Genomic DNA, 20,749 nt, shown 5'->3' with positions numbered 1-20,749 from the left:
GGAAGATGCCTTAGAGGACTGGGGCGGGGACGGTGGGGGGGACTCGAGGGAGGGTGGGGGGGGAGTTGAGGGAGGGAGGGAATACGGGGATATGTGTATAAAAACAGATGATTGAACTTGGTGTGCCCCCCAAAAAATAATAAATAAATTAAAAAAAAAAAAAGCTTAGTCTACTACAAAGGCAGAGTAGTATTGCTAGATAAGAGCTGTGCAAAATAATAACCATGCAGTTTAAAAAAATGGCTTAAATGTTTTTGCTCTCTTCTGTTTTGTCATTCACAATGCATGGGGATATTTATTGACAGAATTAGACTAAGAATTTGTGTATATTGGAGAAAAATGTTTCATAATAAATAACATGTTCAGTCATGTAATTTTGACATATGTTTTCCTTTAAGAGTGGATTTCATTAGAAAATCTTTAAAGACCCTTGCTGTTCTTAAATTCTGATTCCTTAAAAAGTCACATGTAATAATTAGGAGATTAAGCATTATAAGGGAGGCTGAAATTTTCCAATGTTCCAACATCTAACTTAAATGAATACAGCGTATCTTTAATAAATACCTTTACCAGTTTGCACCTCGGGAAACCCTGTATTTATCCACTCTGGAGATATTTGGTTCTGGTTGCCCAACGGGATAAAACAGTGGGCTGAGGCATTGTTACTCCTTCACCCTTGCACTGAATCACACCAGGCTTCTTTTGCTCCTATGTCAGGTATGTCTTTTATCTGCTGAGAGACGGCATTTATAGAGTCGATCTCCCTGTGCCTTCTGGTCGGGACTCGGAAGCAGTGCGTATTGTGCAGAGTGCCACATTAAAGGACTTTGCAATCAAGCCCCAGTCCAAGCGAATCATTTACTTCAATGACACCGCCCAAGTCTTCATGTCAACCTTTTTGGACGGCTCTGCGTCCCACCTTGTCCTACCTCATGTCCCCTTTACTGATGTGAAGAGCTTTGCTTGTGAAAACAACGACTTCCTGGTCACAGATGGCAAGGCCGTCTTCCAACAGGATTCTCTGTCTTTTAATGAGTTCATCGTGGGATGTGACCTGAGTCACATAGAAGAGTTTGGGTTTGGCAACCTGGTCATCTTTGGCTCGTACACCCAGCCGCATCCACTGCCGGGCCGCCCGCAACAGCTCTCGGTGCTGTTTGGCTCCCAGCAGGCCCTGGTTCAGTGGAAGCCCCCTGCGCGCGCCATCGGAGCCAGTGAGTTCCCTGTCCCCCGCCTGGACACTGGCCTTGCCGGAGGAGAGGAAAGCTTGAACCACATAACATTGTGACTCAACGTTGAGTGATTACTTAGTCATCAACCCAAAGTGCTACTTAGCGCACTCTCTCTCTCAAACACACACACACACAGTGTTTACACATTTGTTCTACATCTATCAGTTTTGCGTTGAGAATCTCTATATTTCATCATGTATATATAGCCCAGCGGAATGCTGGAACATTTATTGTCTCCTTGGAGCCAGGTGCTGACGTTCTAGCCTGAGGGAATGCATCCGCGAGGGGGATGGAGCGCTTGGGTCGAGATTATGTACCCAGAGAGGTCTTGCATGAGTTTGAGCCTGAAACTCTCTGGCCTTGACTCTTCCTCTCTGGAGAGCCAGCATGTGCGGTGGGTGTGCAGGTGGGCTCAGGAGCCAGCCTGCATGGATTCAAAGGCTGGTCTTGCCATTTACTGGCAGAATGACCTGGGCGAGTTACTTAACCACTTCATACATGTTTTCACTGCTGGAAATAAAAATATTATTTGTATATTTCTATGGGACTGTCATATAGACCAGATTAGGATGCATAGGTAGAATACTTCGAACAGGATCTAGCACAGCAGTTGGCAAATTTTTTCTATAAAGGCAGGACCAGATGGTACATATGTTCAGCTTTGTGGGTCATATGGTTTCTGGCATAGCTACTCCACGCTGTCCTTGTGGTGTGTAAACAGCCACAGATAAAGTGTAAATATGTAGCTGGGGCTGCGTTCCAGTACAACTTTATTTACAGAAACAAGCCGTGGGCCAGATTTGACCTGTGGGCTGCGGTTTGCCAACCCCTAGTCCCCTAGAGTGTTTAGCAGACATTAGCTATTTTTCACTTGAAGACTGAGTTACTTATGCCTGTTGGCTGTATAAGTCAAAGAAGGCTGAAAATGAATTAGCAAAAATAATTTTTTTTTGTATTGTTTGGGGTTCTAGGAGGGAAATGCTCTACCAACCCTGGGGATTATATTAGAGATTCATCAGTAAGCATTTGTCTATTAGAGCTTGTATAGAAAACTCCTCCGATAGTTCTCTGCAGCCAATCATGTCGCACTGACGGGGGGACAGTGGCCTCTGATTGGTTGGGCACGATGTCTTCTTTGATGCGACAGAATGAGTGGACGGGATGCCCACTGTCCTAGTCATGTCATCAGGTTAACCCTGTTGATTCAGGGGTAACAGGCCCAATTATCCTTCTTCTCAGGGTGAAGCTGTGTATAAATTTACTGACAGTCCTTTGTTTGCCCTTCCTGATGACATCCTGGTCAGTAATATTGTTTAACTCTTTCCATTAGGCCCTTCCGCCTGGCAGAACTGGATTTACGAGGTGAAAGTATCAACCCAGGACCTTCTTGAAACCACTCACGTGTTCTCTAATATAAGTGGGACCATCCTTAATGTACACGACCTTCATAGTGCTACGAAATACGAGGTTTCTGTGAGAGCAAGTTCTCCCAAGGGGCCAGGCCCTTGGTCAGAGCCCTCAGTGGGAACGACCCTGGTACAAGGTGAGAAAATGTTCTGGATTTAGGGAGTGACTCTGACAGAAAAGCCTTTCTTCCTGAGTCCTTTAAAATTTCTCCCCTTCCACGTAAAGAAATTAGAATGAGGGTGTGTTGACCCCTTGAGTACGTGTTTATTATCTGAGATGAGGCAAAGAAGTAAAGCACTGTGTGATATTTATGTTTCTAACCTGCCTTTTTAAACTGTCCGAGATATTTTTGAACAGACAATATAATTTTCTTCTTCTTGGTTTTCTCCTTTCTCATGGTTTATTAAGCAGCGGCACTCCCTGAACACCGCAGGTCTTAGGGAGAGAAGTTGAGGGGCTGTGAATTATGTTGAATTCTACCCTCTTGGTTGAAAGACAATGGAAAGCTAACTGACCCATTTATACTACTGTTGTTATTGCAGTTGCTTCTGGGTGCTCTGAATAGGAACATGGCCACCCATAGCCAAAGCAAAAAGAAAAGAAAATTCTGCCATGACCATGACATTGCTATAGAGGCAACATCACTACACATTTCTCTTCACATTCAATTACAACTGTTTACATAAAAAACAGAAAGTATGTTTAATATGATAGGTAATTCTTTTAAGCAGATACAATTACTCATATCCTTCCAGAGTATTTTTCAAAATGCTGATTTACTCTATAAAGGAAATCTAAGGTATAAGATGTGTATCTAAAAAAGTGTGTTTTCTGTGATATTTCTTTGAATTTTTTTAAACACCCAAACAGCTGCAGAACCACCATTTATTATGGCTGTGAAAGAAGATGGGCTTTGGAGTAAACCATTGAATAGCTTTGGCCCGGGAGAATTCCTGTCCTCCGATATAGGAAATGTATCAGGTAAACACCAAGTCCCCTGTACACTTGGATGGCAAGTTTCTACATGTAAGACTTCCTGAGATATTCAAGCAATCAAAAGGACTGAGTGACTTAGTATTAAGTCAATAATGAAAGGAAAAAATATTGACTGAACTATACTGCCAGTGACACTGTTAAGAACATGTCCGTTCTCCAGGAGGAGGACCATTTATTACTCTACACAATGTGAGGTCATTTAATGATTTATGCCCATTTCAGGAAGGCTTTGATATACTTCTTGTGTATTTTAATTTCTCAACGTCATCTCACAGTAACAGCCTATCTTGTTCCATGAAGACAGTTATAGTTAAGTAATTTATTATGTTTGCTATAAGATGGGAGCACAGAACAGCTAGGTGAAGTTCTAAATCAAGCGCAAGAAAGAATTTTGTGACAAAGAAGATTAAGTAATGGCATCTTACTTTAATGGCATCTTCTATCATTTATTATTATTTATTTACTATTTAATGGCATCTCCTGTAATTATCAATTATTTGATCTATTTTTTGGCCGTTAAAAGTACCACAGCATTTCTGACCAAAATGAATTGCAATTAGGAGGTTGTGTGGTACCAATGGAAAAAATGATGGTTTGAAGTTGGCTTGAATCTGGGCTCCTCCTCTTTTCATCTGTGAGAGCTCGGGCAGGATAGACAATTTCACCGAGTCTTGGGTTCGCCATGTCAAAAATGGGGATGGGGAGTTCCCTGGTGTCCTAGTGTTAGGGTTCCGGGCTTTCACTGCTTTGAATCCCTGGTCGAGGAACTCAGATCTTGCAAGCCTCGCAGTGTGGCCAAGAAAAAAGAAATGGGGATGATTTCCACTTCATAGCTTTGTTTTAAGAGTTGAGTGAAATATGCAAAAGTGCCCAAGACAGTGTTTGGCAAAGAGGAGATGCTCAATGAATATTAGCTCCTCTCTCTGGGGTTCCAGGGGTTAAGATTTTGGGATAACATTCTTGACAGATCCCTGAAGTTCTAGTGAATATCTATGTGAGTATATGCTTTAACATTATGTGGAGGTGCATGTGTGATGTGTTGACTCGCCATGTTTTCACTGGTATGTATGAAAAAGTAACTGCTACCCATTCACTTTGCTTTGAGACATGGATTGGTATAACAACAGCCTCTACTACAGCGACATGAAAGGTGATGTTTATGTGTGGCTGCTGAATGGGACGGACAGCTCAGAGAATTATCACATACCCAACATTGCAGGAGCAGGGGCTTTAGCCTTTGAGTGGCTGGGTCACTTTCTCTACTGGGCTGGAAAGACCTATGTGGTAAGTTAAAGCCTGGCGTTCTAGATGCTCTTGAACAATCCCCACCCACCTCAGTGACTGGAATGTCATTTTCATGATTGTTTTTCATACTTGTGTACCACCTATGCTATTATTTACTTAACATTTGTCTCTAAGACTACTCATTTTTAAATTAAATATATTGATGTGCAAAGGAAGTTTTATATCGGTATTTGGTGTATTAGTCATATATTTTCAATAATATCTTAAAATAAATATGTTAAAGTGTTCCCCAGTGGGTTAGTGTTCTGGGGAATATGGCACACGCCAAAGGCATGATTAAAATAAACTAAGTGAGGGGATTATTTTCAAAGGTATGGTCAGGGGGAAGGAAAATGAACAAGGGATGGTGAAGCACTTCCTGGGCTAGCAAGTGTGGGAAGATATTATGGCCTCCAGGCATAACGCGCAAGGGAAAGAACCTGGTGAGGGCTATAGCTTTAGGAGAGTTACTGACATGAAGACCAGCCACTGTCAACATGTACAGTCTGGCAAGGAGTGAGACAGAGGTACATAAGTATCCCCATTCCTCTTTTCTTCTGCCCTCTGATCTGCCAGTGCTTCCACTGGCTGAACCTCTCTGGAAGCCAGAGGACAAGGGAGCTAGGTGGATGCAGTCCATTGATGTCAGGCTCAGGGCACAGAGGAGGGAGGAAGGGTGGAGAGTAGATCTGGGGGCAAGATGAAGACATCCTATATGTTGTGCATGCTGAGGAAAAGGATGGTTGGTGATGAGAGCCCTGGTCCAACAGATCAAGACATATGGTATAGAAATCATTTTCTAATCAGGGGGGTATGTGTTCACTCGATTATTTATTCAATATCTGTTACCAATACGTTTAGTCTTGAGAATAGGCCTAGTAGAGAATATGAAGAAAATAGTAGACACGTCTCTACTCTTTCAAAAAAAAATCGGCTTTGTTGAGATATAATTCACGTAGCGTAAAATTCACTCTTTGATTGTGTACAGTGTAATGGTTTCTCGTATGTTCAGTGTTGTGCAACCATCACCATTTACCCCTGCTCTTTTCATGACATAAAAGTACATTCATGAATTAATAGAAGAAGCATACAGAGCAATGTATTTAGAAGCAAAGCAATATGGTATAGTCTGAATTCATAAGTGCCAATGACTTGTAGGCAGAATGGAGCTGACTGGGGTGAATCAGGAAATGCTCCCCCGAATGGGTTAGTTTGAAAATATTTTCGAAGGAGGAAGTGGAAGAGTGGTATAAAACTGGTTTCAAGTACTTGATCTGTCTCTTATAGAACTGTTTGACTTCTTGAAAAATTACTTCACTTCTTTGAACCCAGTTTACTTGTGAAAAAATAGGAAATAGAAATCCCTTACAGGCTTAATGTGAGGGTTAAAAGAGCTAATATTTTAAAGGTACAAGAAGTACAGTGCCTGGCACATAATAGGTACTCAAGAATAATAGTAATTCATATTACTATCATTGTTACTGACTGTATAATATATTACATTATATTACTGGCAGGAGCAAGGAGAGACATCACCATTTATCAGGAGGATACATCTTCTTTGGGAGCCTAATCAAATACATTTTTATGTGTTGATTAGATGCATGATTAGGAAGAGCAAGTATTTTAACTTAAATATATCTCCTTTCTCTTTAAAGGCATGAAAAGGAATACGCTTCCTTATAACTTCTAACTTTCTCATAACTGTCATGTTACCAAGGCTAGGCACCTTACTTAGCACACAGTACCAATGAATACTTGTGGTTGAACAAGTGAATGAATGACTGCAGTAATTTGCTATTACAATTGCAATTAACTATTCAGAAATAATGATGCCATTTGAAAATCACTAACTGACTTACGGTTATGTTTTATAGATACAAAGGCAGTCTCTGTTGACAGGACACACAGACATTGTGACTCACGTGAAGTTGTTGGTGAATGACATGGTGGTGGACTCAGTCGGTGGATATCTCTATTGGACCACCCTATATTCAGTTGAAAGTACCAGGCTAAATGGGGAAAGTTCCCTTATACTACAGGCACAGCCTTGGTTTTCTGGGAAAAAGGTGAAAATTAAAAATAAGATCTGATCATTTACTAGTACTAAATAATGCTACTGTATAGTTATGATAATACTGTTTCTGCTTATGGTGAGTAGTTCAGGTAGAATCTGAAAGGAAATACTGTTATGGTAAGATCTTGGTATAACCAAAATTTCTCTCTCTTATTGATTGTCATAATTGATTAAATACATTAGAATAGAATTTAGAGATTTTTATAGTTTGCTTTATCTTGAGTGGACTCACTCTAAGAGCATTTTAATTTCCGTCTGTTTTCATAGTCTTTAGGAATTCTGTTGGATATTTTAGAGCTTCTTGTTGGGTGATGATGAGGTGTTTTATTATTTTCAATCAATTTCTGGTACTGACTGCTCTAAAAACTGTGTAACTCCTAGGAAAGTTATTTGACTTCTCCATGTCTGTTTCATTATCTAAAGAATGGGAATATTAACAATTGTCCTCCCTCTTAGGGTTGTTGTGAAGATTAAATGAGAGAATTCAAGTAGTGAGAATCCGCCCAGGCACATGGTAACCACTCCATAGCTAGGCTCGTATTTTGTAACTCAATCTAAAACATACACTGACACAGCAATGGTTCTAAAACAAATATTACTTTTACTTCCTCAACTTCTAGAAGCAATACCTATTTTTTTGATCCTGTTACCTACCCTTTAGCTACCCATCTAAATTTCTGAGTTTTCTTTTTTCTGATCATCATGATAATATATGTCTATGGTAGAAAATTTAGAAATTATAGAAAAGCATGAAGAAGAAATAAATCATTCGTACTATTTCTATCTAGGATATTTCTTAAAATTTTCTTATTTTTTAGCCTTTTTTTGGTTGTCAATAGAGATAAAATATACATAATACATATGTATCAGATCATTTATAAACAAATTGTTGAATCATTGATCCTCATAGGGTGTATCAGTTATAATTCCATAAAGTGTATCAGTTATAATTCCTATGATTTGCATATACAGATTATAACACAGATATTTAAAAGAAATAGAAATTTACAAACTATATACAGAGATTAATCATTCTAGTCAAATAATGAAAAAAATCCTTTAATTGTATTTTGGAGCCACTTGAGTCTGAATACAAAGAAAGTATATTTTTTATGTCTCAATAAAAAATGTTAGGGGAAATTTATTTTTTGTAAAAGCATATTAAAGATAATAGTATCTTAGGAGGAACTTCCTATCCATCCATGAGACTTTGTCAGTAATCACCCTGCTGTCCTGATCTTGTTGTTTGAGATATTTCTACTCATGGTAGCTATGGAGTGGCCCTGGGGACTGTTCTGTAAAAGAGTGAATCATTAGATTTCTCAGCATGTTTGGGGAAATACACTTTTAAAAAAAATCCACTCCAGATCCTCTCACAGGCTGGCTAATGTTGTTGCAAACCTGTGTTCTGATTCCGTGGTTTGATGTCTTATTCACCTGCCTCCATTAGTGCGAGTGGGTTTTGAAGGTAATATGTTTTGCCCTGAGCAAAGCTCTCCATCTCACTGTCACTCCTTTCTGTCACTCACAGATTTATCATGGAGTCATAAGATACTTTGCAATCAACAGGTATAATAAAATAGTCAGCCAATCACTTACAGACTCATTTGTGTGATGAAAAGGGAGAATGAAATGAGATATTCCTTTAAAGTGAAAAGATACTTTTTGCCACATCTGATGTGTCAGGGTCATAGTATATAGTACAGGATTAAACTTCAAGGTTTTCATTTAGATCAAAGGGATTATTTCCAAGGTATGGGTGTTACTAGACATAACAATGGTTACCAAAGATTTATGGAACACCCTCTGACAGTGTTTAAGTATGTGCCCAATGGCTGGTATAAAGGAATGGGCTAATGACCTAACCTCTGAATTTGACATATAGCTTGAATAATTTGTTGTATTCCAGCAAAAGGAGTTGTAGAATCTCCTTTTTTAAGAGATAAAGTAGAGTTAATCTGTAATTTAGAAAACTCTAGTGCATCTCATTATAGATAACCAAACAATATTAACCTGGTTTCACTTTAACTGGAAAAATCATCCATAAATCTCTCTTAGCCTGAAGCAAGGACATAATTCAACTCCCCAAACACTTGGATTGCTAGAATAGTTTTCTACCTTTTGGGAGAGGAGTAGCTTGAAATTTCTTTTCTTTAAAAAATTATTTGTTTATTTATTTTGACTGTGCCGGGTCTTAGTTGCAGCATGCGAACTCTTAGTTGTGGCATGCACATGCAATCTAGTTTCCCGACCAGGGATTGAACCCTGAGCCCTTGCATTGGGAGCACAAGAGTCTTACTGACTGGATCACCGGTTTTCTTGAAGACAGAAGGCTGTGATTTATATGAGAACTGAAGGTTCTTGCAGCCATGTGCCTTGAGATTATTTCTTTGTAGCAAGCCTTGGGTAACCTGTCAGCTAGTATTTTTAGTTCTTGGATACTTTATTGTATTCTTTTTACATTTTTCACTGGCTCACCTTTTTGTTTATATGCTGGTATATCTTGCAAAAAATGTGGTAATCAACTTTAATGGTCTCTGACACCTCTCAGCCTCTAGGTCTGCTATAGAACGACTCTGCTACTCTGAGGTCAGACTCCTAGCAATCTCAACTCATTTGAAAAATACCTATAAAGCCAAAGAAAGCAAAAAAGATCCCTTGGATTGTAACTTCTATCTCATGGAATCCATTTCATAGGAAACTATCTTTCTTCAGGCCTCAACTCATTAACTGGACGTAAAATTAAGACATAGATTGTAACAAGAAGACAAAGAAAGAGCAGTAAGAAGTAGTTGTAAGATGTCAGCTGGAAATGGGACTTTATATATACGTGACTCTATCCAATTATATCACATACAAACCCTGTCTGTATATTTTAGAAAAGTGTCAGGATGTTTTTGGTTGTAATTAACAGGAGATACAATTTTAAATAGTTTGAACCGTTGGTTCTCAAACTTGGTGACCCATTGGAATTACCTGGGGAATTTGAAGATATACTGGAGACTGGGTACCATCTCCAGAGATCAAAATTTAACAGGATGGTACAAGAGTGTAAAGCAATTATATTTCAAAAAAAAAAAAATTTAACAGGATGCAGACTGGGAATTGAGATGTTTAAGGAGCTCCACAGGTAATTCTAACATGCAGCAATGTTTGAGAACAACTGATTTAAACAATGGTCAAATTCATTGGCTTATGTGGCTGAAGAGTCCCAAGGCATGGCTGGCTTTAGACAAGGCTTGACACAGTGGCTCAAAGTTCCTTGTTCAGTAGGCCCTGGAGTGTGGTTGAAAATTTGTATTCGTCACAAGTTCCCAGGTGACGCTGATGCTGCTGATCCAAGAAGCAACCTTTGAGAAGCACTAGAGACAAGTATATAGAAGTGAATAACCCTTCCTGCCATGTGAGGGTTTTTAGGAAACCATTGCTTATAACCACACTACACAGTAATAGGCATACTCATATAATATTTATATTCAGTGAAACATAAAAATCGCTGAGTTTATTACTCCAAAGAGGATGTTAAAGAGAAATCTGTAGCTTAAGTGTCACATAATCACAAAGGTATCCTTAAACACGTATTTGATTTGTCTTCTTTCCTTATTTTCTATTTAGGTAATTGCTCTAACTTTAGACCTTAGTGATGGGCTCCTGTATTGGTTGGTTCAAGACAGTCAATGTATTCACCTGTACAGAGCTGTTCTTCGGAGTCAGAGGTAAGTAACATTGAAGGCAATTGGTTGAGAAAAAGAAAACAAGTTGCCCCTCAGTTATTAATGATTGTGCATGAAAATTCATTTATTCTTCCAATAAACATTTACTAATTATCCACTGTGTTGCAGGCTTTGTGCTTGTAAGGAAAGATAGGTTTGTAAACAACTGCTGTAGAATATGGTGAATACTGTGACAGGGTGTAAAGAGAGTCCAGTGGAGGCACTGAGGAGAATGCCCCTCAAGAGCCCAGGAAATGGGTGGATGGGTTTTTCTGCTTCTTAACGTAGTCTCCAACTATGGTTACAGATTTGCCTTTAACTCTTTAGTTGACATATCTGCATGCTTTGTATTTAGTTTTGTTCTCTGTATACTTGGTCATGTTTCCTTTTATCACTATAAAATATCCTCATTCATCTATGGTAATACTCTTCATCTTAAAGGCTACTTTATCTGATAGGAGGAGGAAAGTCAATAGCTTTCTTATGCCTAGTGTTTGCATGGTACAGCTCTATCTCTTTACTTTCAAATTTTGTCTTTACATTTAAAATGTGTTTCCTATAAACAGCACATAAGGTTTTGCTTTTTTATGCAGTCTGACAATTTCTGCCTTTTAATTGGGGTGTTTGGTTCATTTACAGTTAATATAATTATTGATATGTTTGGGTTTAGGTCTACCACCTTGGTATTTGAATACCATTTGTCTCATCGGCTGTTTGTTCCTCTGTTCTACTTCTCTGCATTTTTGAGGGGAATAAAATACTTTTTTAGTATTCCATTTATCTCCTTTCATGACATTATGTGTATCTATAATTTTCTTTATGTTGTTTTAGAGAGTAAAATATGCATTTTTAACATTAACTTACCATAGTCATATTCAAAATACTCTTACTTCATAAATGATTTTAAAACTTTATGGTGATGTGCTTCCAATTATTCCCCTCCACTCTTTGTGTTCTTGTTGTCATATATTTTACTTCCACCTACACTGTAAAATACATGTTCATTACTATTTTTAGTTTAAACAGCCAATAGTTTTTAACTTCAAGGAGACAGTTACACATCTCAAATTAAAATACAGGACATAAAAGCATTAGAGAACAGCAGTGAGAGGGAGAATTTAGAGGTCATATTATTTCATAGATGAGGAAACTGAAACCAGAGATGTGTATAAATTTGCTGATTGTCACATGGTAAATTAGAGAGAGAGTAAGGGAAAGGTTAAAGTAAAACAAAACATCCTGCTCTAGGGGAGAGATTTCTAATATTGGGTTCTTGGACCCCCTAGGGAGTTCATGGAGGGCTTCAGGTTGTGTGAGAGTGCTTGGAAATTGAGCATCCACACCTTTCATCAGATTTTCAAGAGTCTAATCTCACAAAGGCCAAGAATTCCTGCCCCATGAAGACGTCAAGATTACTTTTCAATTAAATAGTACATTTTTTCTTGCTTTATGGAAAAACTCTTAATCACAGAGACTATGAAAAAGGAGTGTATCTATAAACCTGTAATGCATCCAAGCATAAACACAGCAAATCTGATTAATCATTTACTTTGTATCAGCTATAATACACAGCTCTGGTTCATTTCCCAACTGTGAACCATAGAAAACTTGTTGTTCCTGTCCCTAGAAATGTAAGGTACTGGCAATCTGATTGTCAAAAGCATCTGTCTGTGAGATATACAGTGTTCAAAGTGACAGTGTCCTGAAGGATTACGGCTTACTCTCCCTGTCTGTACATCCCAGAGGACAGGCTAGCCGGCGTTGTTTGAGAGCCCAGTTCCTCAAGTGTCCAGAAAAATTAATATTACTGGATTTCGCAGATGGAGGAAGGAAGTTTCTCCTTTAAAAATGCATTCCTTATCTCAAGGTTAATAATTTTCCTGTATGCATGCCCAGTGGAGTGCAGCAGATCTTGACAAGGTTACACAAAGGACAGGCACTATTGCCTTCTTATCACACCAGGAAAAAAAAAGCTGTACCTAGAAACAGGGATTCCAGAGCCATCTTACGAGCAGATTTTTTTCCCTAATATATAACCAAAATTCTTTCTTTTGCATCTTAAGTTCCTTACCTTTAGTCTAGATCAGCACTGCCCAATACAAATAATGTGAGCCACATACAGAATTGTAAATTTCCTAGTTGCCTCCTTTAAAAAAGTAAAAGCACAAAAGGGAACTCTCCTGCACTGTTGGTGGGACTGTAAGTTGGTACAGCCACTATGGAAAACAATTTGGAGGTTCCTTAAAAAACTACAGATAGAATTACCATATGATCCAGTCATCCCACTCCTGGGCATATACCCAAAGAAAACCATAATCCCAAAAGAAACTTGTACCATAATGTTTATTGCAGCACTATTTACAATAGCCAGGACATGGAAGCAACCGAAATGCCCATCAACAAATGAATGGATACAGAAGATGTGGCATATATATACAATGGAATATTACTCAGCTATAAAAAGGGATGAGATGGAGCTATATGTAATGAGGTGGATAGAACTACAATCTGTCATACAGAGTGAAGTAAGTCAGAAAGAGAAGGACAAATATTGTATGCTAACTCACATATATGGAATCTAAAAATGGTACTGATGAACTCAGTGACAAGAACAAGGAAGCAGATACAGAGAATGGACTGGAGAACTCGAGGTATGGGAGGGGGCGGGGGGTGAAGGGGAAACTGAGAAGAAGCGAGAGAGTAGCACAGACATATATATACTACCAACTGTAAAATAGTCAGTGGGAAGGTGTTGTATAACAAAGGGAGTCCAACTCGAGGATGGAAGATGCCTTAGAGGACTGGGGCAGGGAGGGTGGGGGGGACTCGAGGGGGGGGCGTCAAGGAAGGGAGGGGATATAGGGATATGTGTATAAAAAAACAGTTGATTGAACCTGGTGTACCCCCCAAAAAATAAAAAAAAATAAAAAAAAAAAAAAGTAAAAGCACAAAGGTAAATTATTAATGAGTTATTTGCATTCCTTTTTCATGTTAATTCTTGGATAGCTTGGGTGCATTTTACATATATAGCACACTTCAATTTGCACACAAGGATTTGCATAGGAAATATGTCATCTGCAGGTAGATTTTATAAAATTTACAGTTGAGAAAGTTGATTTAAGTACCCAAGTTTTTCCAAAATACTTAAAAGTTTTCTAGTAAATCATACATATAAATCATAATACATAAATAAAATATTAGGTTAAAATTTTAACCTAAATTAATTAAGATTAAATAACATAAAAATTCAGGTCCTCAATTGTGATAGCCACATGTCAAGGGCGCGGTAGTCACATGTAGCCTAGTGGCCGCTTTATCAGACAGTGCAGTTCTAGGGTAGAGATGAGATTAACTGTCTGCTGTCGTTCAGCATATTCTGAACTTAACTGAACGGAGCTGCCTTTCAAACGGCTCTTCCTTCTCCTATGTACATCCATTCCCTTTGGTTTATTAAAGAATGAATCTATTACCAGTATAACAACATATCTGTCTCAGAGATTGAAAAGGGTGCATCTGTCATAAAAGTTCAGGCATATTTAGTCATGTTAGGACTGAGTATATTGCTCTAAAGGAGCCTACACCCTGCTGGTCCCTCTGCCTAAAATGGTCCCCAAGCCCAGTTCTCTTGGTTACTTTGTGTTCAGACTTCATGGCCCAGCTTAAACATTGTTCTCTAAGAAAGCCTTTCTCTGACCAGACCCCGCTAGGTCTCCCTGTTAAGGAGCCCACTCTACTTTTCCTTTTACAGTGCCATTCAGTGGTGTAGTTATTTGCTCATTACCTGCCTTTTCTACTAGGCTGTACATTCTCTGAGGGCAGGGATTGTATTTGTCTTATTTGCCACTGCATTCCTAGGGACCAGCACGGAATCAGGAACCTAGCGTTTGCTGAACGAATGAGTAAATGAGTGAACTCTCAGTAGAGTAACCTCAGCTGACCTTAATACACATCTCATGCTTCATGGAAGGGTTTACTTTTTAATGATGTTTTCTTTTTTTTTTTGCTGAGCTTTGATTGAAATCGAGCTCTACCTGTTGCTGAGGATGGAGGGGTTTGAGGTACTGACCTCCTGCAAGTGAGGAGGTTGTGCTGAAATCATGCTGTCAGGAAGTATTGGATCAGCCCAGGAGATATTTACAGGAGAGGGGTCTTCAGCTGGAAATGAGGGTCCGTCCAAGCCAGTGAAAACTAAGCGATTTCCAGTCTCACCCTGCAGGGAAATCCTCCATCCTGGGGACTGTTTTGGGAATGCTGAACAAACCACCTGTGAGCAAGGCTAACATGAACACATTTATAGGATCCAGGCTGCAGCAGCTCTGTGGGTGGTCCAGAAGGGCCAGCCTTCTCAGGCCAAGTGCATCCTGCTTGGTGAGCTTCTTTCCATATGGAATTTGGTTTTATATATCTTACCAAGGTTACTGGAAAGTTCTAATGAGAAGTGGAAACAACAAAGTGTAAAATTGGACAAGTGTGTGCAAGTCTAAAAGGCAAACCAGATGCTGTCTTCAGATCTGAGTAGGTATGAATAAAGAATATTTTACGAGAAAAAGGACTATGGAAATAGTACTAGTGAATATACTTTTTCTTTAAAAGGGTCACAACTCCTAGGTCCTCTGAAATAGTCTCAGTTTTTCTCAAGGAGGTATTATGAAACTCTCAAAACAAAACTTTTATTTGTTTTGATTTTAAGTGCCATACATTTCTAAAGATGGGGATGTCAACACTTTAAAAAGATTTAAAGAAATCATTTATAAAAAAAAGTGAAATAACCACTCCAAAAGGCTGAGAATCATTGAGATAGTTATTATTGAGTACTAGGCAACTGGAGTACTGTAGTTTTAGAAGCAACCAAGCAGATTTTTAAAGTAAAAATCATTGTAAAATTCCCTGTCATTGAGAAAAAACTTTAAAAGCAATGTAAACAATAGTCTATTTACTTGAATTCCTTGGTCTGAAAAGGAGTATTTGGACTAAGCTGTAGAAGCTGATAAGTATCACTGAAGCAACAGACAGTTGTGAATGGTATAAAGTGAAGGATCAAACAGCCTAGAATAAAGAATGGCGTGTAGATAAGATGACTAACCAAGAATAGGAGGAAGGCATGACGTAATGAGTGGAAACCAATCAATGGGCTGTGCCTTTGATAGAGGGTAAAAAATTTTTTTGGCAAAAATCACAAGGATTAATTAAAATCTGTGTAACACTCTTGCTATTGCAATATCACATTCATAAGAAAAGGCCTAGAAAATTTGCTTTAGGTATACTTCATGAAAAATGTAAAAAATCAGCTTAATATGGAATTAAGGATCATGACAATTATTGTTGCAAAGTATTTTCTCTTTGTTTTCAAACACGCATGCTTACACATTCTCTCCAGTACTTGAATGTCCCAGCCCTTACCCCACTCCAGATACACCCACTAACTGGCATGCGGTTTCAGCAGCTCTGGGGACCCCACCGTCACAGAGTTTGCAGCCTGGAGCACTTCCGACATTTCCCAGAACGCGCTGATGTACTACAGCGGTCGGCTCTTTTGGATCAATGGCTTTAGGATTATCACAGCTCAGGAAATAGGTCAGAGAACAAGCGTCTCTGTTTTGGAACCAGCCAGATTTAATCAGTTCACAATTATTCAGACATCCCTCAAGCCTCTGCCAGGTATGATATTTTATTCCTGCAAACTCGCTCTTCTCCATACTTTGTGTTAAATAAATGTTAAGGTTGGGTTTTCTTTTTAAGAACTTTTATTGAGATACAGTTGACATACAATAAACTGCATATATTTAAAGTGTACAACTTATTTTTTTTTCTTATTAGTAATGTATATATGGCAATCCCAATCTCCCAGTTCATCCCCGGCCCCCGCCCCCCGCTTTCCCCACTTGGTGTCTATGCGTTTGTTCTCTACATCTGTGTCTCTTGCAAACCGGTTGATTTGTACCATTTTTCTATATTCTGCATATGTGTGTTAATATACGATATTTGTTTTTCTTTTCTTTAGAATTATGTTTTAAGAGGAAAGAAGGCTTTAGTAGTTTCTGTTGATTTGCTTGCAGTCATTTTACTCTTAACCCACATTTACAGCCTGAGACAGTCAGAAAAAGATGATTTTCAGGATATATGAAACGAAAGAAAACTTTTGGTTCTAGTTAGTAACTTCTGTGAATTTTCCATGTATCAGTGATAATTGATAATCCTAAATTCTTTCTCTATTCTTTCTTTCATCCCATAGGGAACTTTTCCTTTACCCCTAAGGTTATCCCTGATGCCATTCCAGAGTCTTCATTTATGATTGAAGGAAATGCTTCGCGTTTTCACATCCTCTGGAATGCTCCTCCAGCAGTGGATTGGGGTGTAATTTTCTACAGTGTGGACTTTAGTGCTCCTTCTAAGGTATGGCATTGGTTTTAGTAACTCCCATTTTTCAAACAGACTGTACCATCTGCATCAGCCCTGCCCACACTGATTTGCACTTTTTTTATGAGCCAAGACCATCTCCCTCACTGTTCCTGTAGCACTTGGTTATTGAGGTTATTCCTGAGAACTCTTTTTTACAGCCAGTCTCTGACTGCTTTGTGGTTACTGTGAACCATTGGTGTGTTAGATATACTGGACTATGTGGAACAATATGGAACTTACCAACATTAGCATTTCCCAAACTGCAAGTTTTAACTTTACACGTGGACCGAAGTTTGAAGATTTTAGTGAATTAGGAATAGAAGATTTTATGATTCTCTCCCTAAGAAAATAATGTTTTGTGCTTATATTTTAGTTCCTGGCTAGTGAACAACAGTCTTTACCTGCACTTACTGTGGAAGGGCTGGAGCCCTATGTCTTATTTAATCTTTCTGTCACTCCTTATACCTACTGGGGAAAGGGCCCCAAAACATCTCTGTCACTCCGAGCACCTGAAACAGGTACAGGGGTTAAAATTTCTTTTTAAAAAAAGACAGTCTCACTTTCCACAATCTAAAATGGATAGTTAATAATTTCTAAAAACAACTTTCAGTTTTGTAGATGTGTTTAGAGTCGATACTCTTTCAGTGACTTTTTGGGGCTTAGACTAGCATGATTAAAAGAAATCTGCATAATTTATTCCAAATGAATATGTCAAAGACTTCTTAAAGACTGTTTCCCTTGACCGTAAGGATATATGTATATAATGCAGAAATATGTTTCGGGTAATTTGTGAAATGCTTCCTAAGGACAAAGGGGATTGAGGAACAGTAACAATTTCCTGGAAGGCAGGTTTACCGGGAGGTGTTCTCACAGATGGTAACTCAGAATCTTCTGTAGGTGAATAACTGATGTCTAAATTTTTGAAAAATGCTTTTTTCTGGAGTATATTTTAAAAAAGGAAATCAGCCACACCTTTATGTGTGTATATCACTTTAAAGTGTACAAAGCACATTTATATATATCACTCCTTTATTAAACATTTATTTCATTTCTATCACGTGTCAGAAACATCACTGTATCATTTCAGAACAGGTATTATTATCTTGGTTACGATAAGAGTATCTGAAAGCCTAGGAATTGCCCAATGTAAAATAGCTAGCGAGTGGCAGGGCTGGGGCTTAATCTGGACTATTCCCTCTCGTTTCCTCAAAGCTCCATTCAGTCATTTTTGCAAACACTGGCAAGTGATCGTATCATGCTGATTTAATTTATATAAACTTCCTAGCATGGGACCTGGCAGGCAGTAAGAGCTCAATAAACATAGACATACACTCACCATTGCGGTTTTTTTTACTGTTAAGATTTTATCAACGATATTTATCCATGAATCTCATAACAGGAACATAGTGGGGCCTGGGCAGGTTCTGGAGCAGTTAGCATTTGGATTCAGGTATGCTCTCTTTGAGATTGTCTTGGGATGTCGGCTCTGGTTGGATTCTTCTGTGGCAATGGACTTGACTGCCTCCATCTGGGGATGCACTGGCAGGGGCTAGGGGTCATCAGCACTCTGCAATCAGGAAGAATGAGAAGATTTGGCCCTTGCCTTCAGGAAATTTACAATATAGTTGGAAATTATTCAGATTGACACATGTTATTAAGCACTTACTGTGTGCCCGTCCTCCACTAGATTTGGGGGAATACGGAATAAGAAGAAGTGCTTTCTCTCTTTTTCTGATGGAGCTCATAAAACAGTAGAGAGATAAACTTAGATGCTGCTAATGATGATAGAAATAAGACAGTGCCAACTGAGTAGCAGCTGCATAGAGTGAATAAACAAGCTATGAAAGCCTCACCTCTATCAAGCTGCCTCTCAGCGCTCTTAGGAGAGGGTCATGCACACAGACTGGTATGGCCAGGGAAGACCTTCGGGGAACTGAAACTTTAGCTGGGCTCCAAGGGATGAGGCAAGAAGAGGTTTATCCCATGTAAACACAATGTAAGAAGGCCTGGGGACTGGATCACGATGGGAGTGTTGAACATTAAAGAGCAATGTGATTAGAGTGGTGGAGAGGGAAGGGACCTGTGAAGGAATCTTAAAGAAGTGGGATGCCTTGGATGGAATGACTTGGATACCAGTCAGAGGAATGTCCCTTGCTTGACACAGAGTGAGAGAGAAATTAATTAAAGGACTGGGAGAGGCTAAATTGCTAGGCTTGGCTCTAGAATAAATGGCAGTAGCCAAGCCACACTCTCAGGGAGGGTTCAGGGTGAGAGGGCCTGGATCCTGGATGTGCTATATCTTACACCCCGACTGGCTAAAGGCCGGATAGAGAGAGCGTCTTCCTTCCTGGTGACTGCCATTTCCACCTCCAGAGTGAGCGTAAATACTGCATTTTGTAAGGAGAGCCATTCAGTCGGGAGGAGGGTAAGTACTGTAATTTATAAGGAGAACTAGTCAGCATCCATGCACACCGAGGAGAAAGACGGGCCTGCGTGGTAGTAAACAGGATTTGAGTTGCAGAAAAGGAGGATTTGTTGAAATATCAGGATAGGTTTCTGGAGAACCTATCTGTGGAATATTCTCTCCTAAAGATCTTTAAGACCAAGATAGATATACCCCAACTGTCTGTAATGAGAACTGTTTATGGCTAAGCTGTTCCGCACTCTCGTCATGAGTGGTAAGAGTCGACCTTATGTTCTTTTCTGCCCTATCTATGTCTCTGCTTTTCAGTTCCATCAGCACCGGAGAATCCCAGAATATTTATATTACCAAGTGAAAGATACCACAACAAGAATGAAGTTGCAGTGGAATTTAGGTGGAATAAGCCTAAGCATGAAAATGGTGTGTTAACAAGATTTGAAATTTTCTGTCAAATATCCAACCAAAGTGGCACCAACAAAACATGCGAAGACTGGATTGCTGTCAACGTCACTCCCTCAGTGATGTCTTTTCAACTTGAGGGCATAAGTCCTGGGTACAGTGTTGCCTTCCAGGTATGAGAGTGAAAACAGGGCTGTGGGGGTCTTAATAGTGTAAACAGAAGGTGGATTAATGGACCAGGTTAAGAATTCTGCCGCTCTGTCAATAGTTTGATGTATGCTGTCATCACAGAGGTCAAGTGTAACAGAGGCAACAAAGGTGCAGAAGGGAGAGGGGATAGCTAGGGTAAAGGACATCTTGACAATTTTCTTGCTTCCAGATTCAGAATAAACATTATTTTTTGGCTCTGTCACTATCGGCCTTTTACGTTCATTATCTCACTTGATCCTCACATTGTCTGTGAAGAAAAAGCTAGGTCCCTGCGTGTATCAGTGAGGTACCAAAGCTGCGTGGTTAGGAAGTGGTGTGTGCTGTGGTCTAGCTTCTAGAGTCCTTTCCACTGTATTACATCAACTGCTGGGACTCATCTGGATGCCGCCACCTGCAGCTACCAAAGGAGATAACAGCTGAGGGTCTTGGTAGTTGACATCTCACATCTATCACCTGGCTGCTGAGAGAGGGGACAGTCAGAGAGAGTAGGAGTCGAAAGGAGAAAGCTACTGCCACCTATTTGGGCGTTTTAAATTTAATATGATGTAGCTTTCCCCTTATGGTAGAAGGCTTGATGATTTGTGGTTTCCAGAGGATCCATTTTCTTTTT

General features: G+C 39.3%; 1 protein-coding gene and 1 long non-coding RNA gene across 3 annotated transcripts in view; one reads left to right on the top strand and one right to left on the bottom strand.

Moving 5' to 3' along the window:
* ROS1 (ROS proto-oncogene 1, receptor tyrosine kinase) overlaps window positions 1-20,749 on the top strand; it is a 115,269-nt gene that overhangs the window by 43,060 nt on the left and 51,460 nt on the right. Inside the window, exons 13-22 of one of the 2 annotated variants that reach the window (XM_057739096.1) lie at window positions 718-1,214; window positions 2,563-2,775; window positions 3,510-3,620; window positions 4,741-4,919; window positions 6,797-6,988; window positions 10,612-10,712; window positions 16,153-16,367; window positions 16,942-17,102; window positions 17,482-17,626; window positions 19,840-20,102. In XM_057739096.1, the coding sequence (XP_057595079.1) occupies window positions 718-1,214; window positions 2,563-2,775; window positions 3,510-3,620; window positions 4,741-4,919; window positions 6,797-6,988; window positions 10,612-10,712; window positions 16,153-16,367; window positions 16,942-17,102; window positions 17,482-17,626; window positions 19,840-20,102 (2,077 nt within the window). Of the gene's footprint in view, window positions 1-717; window positions 1,215-2,562; window positions 2,776-3,509; window positions 3,621-4,740; window positions 4,920-6,796; window positions 6,989-10,611; window positions 10,713-16,149; window positions 16,368-16,941; window positions 17,103-17,481; window positions 17,627-19,839; window positions 20,103-20,749 lie in introns of both variants that reach the window. The other variant, XM_057739095.1, reaches the window with a different exon arrangement.
* Window positions 18,273-20,749, bottom strand: part of LOC130855431 (uncharacterized) — a 67,684-nt gene continuing 65,207 nt past the window's right edge. The window contains exon 4 of the long non-coding RNA XR_009054319.1: window positions 18,273-18,675. This is a non-coding gene — a long non-coding RNA (uncharacterized LOC130855431). The remainder of the gene's footprint in view (window positions 18,676-20,749) is intronic.

This window comes from Hippopotamus amphibius, chromosome 6, assembly GCF_030028045.1.
Source record: "Hippopotamus amphibius kiboko isolate mHipAmp2 chromosome 6, mHipAmp2.hap2, whole genome shotgun sequence".
Classification (NCBI taxonomy): domain Eukaryota; kingdom Metazoa; phylum Chordata; class Mammalia; order Artiodactyla; family Hippopotamidae; genus Hippopotamus; species Hippopotamus amphibius.
The sequence above is the reverse complement of the archived record's forward strand: the minus strand, read 5'-3'. Positions and strand labels throughout refer to the sequence as shown.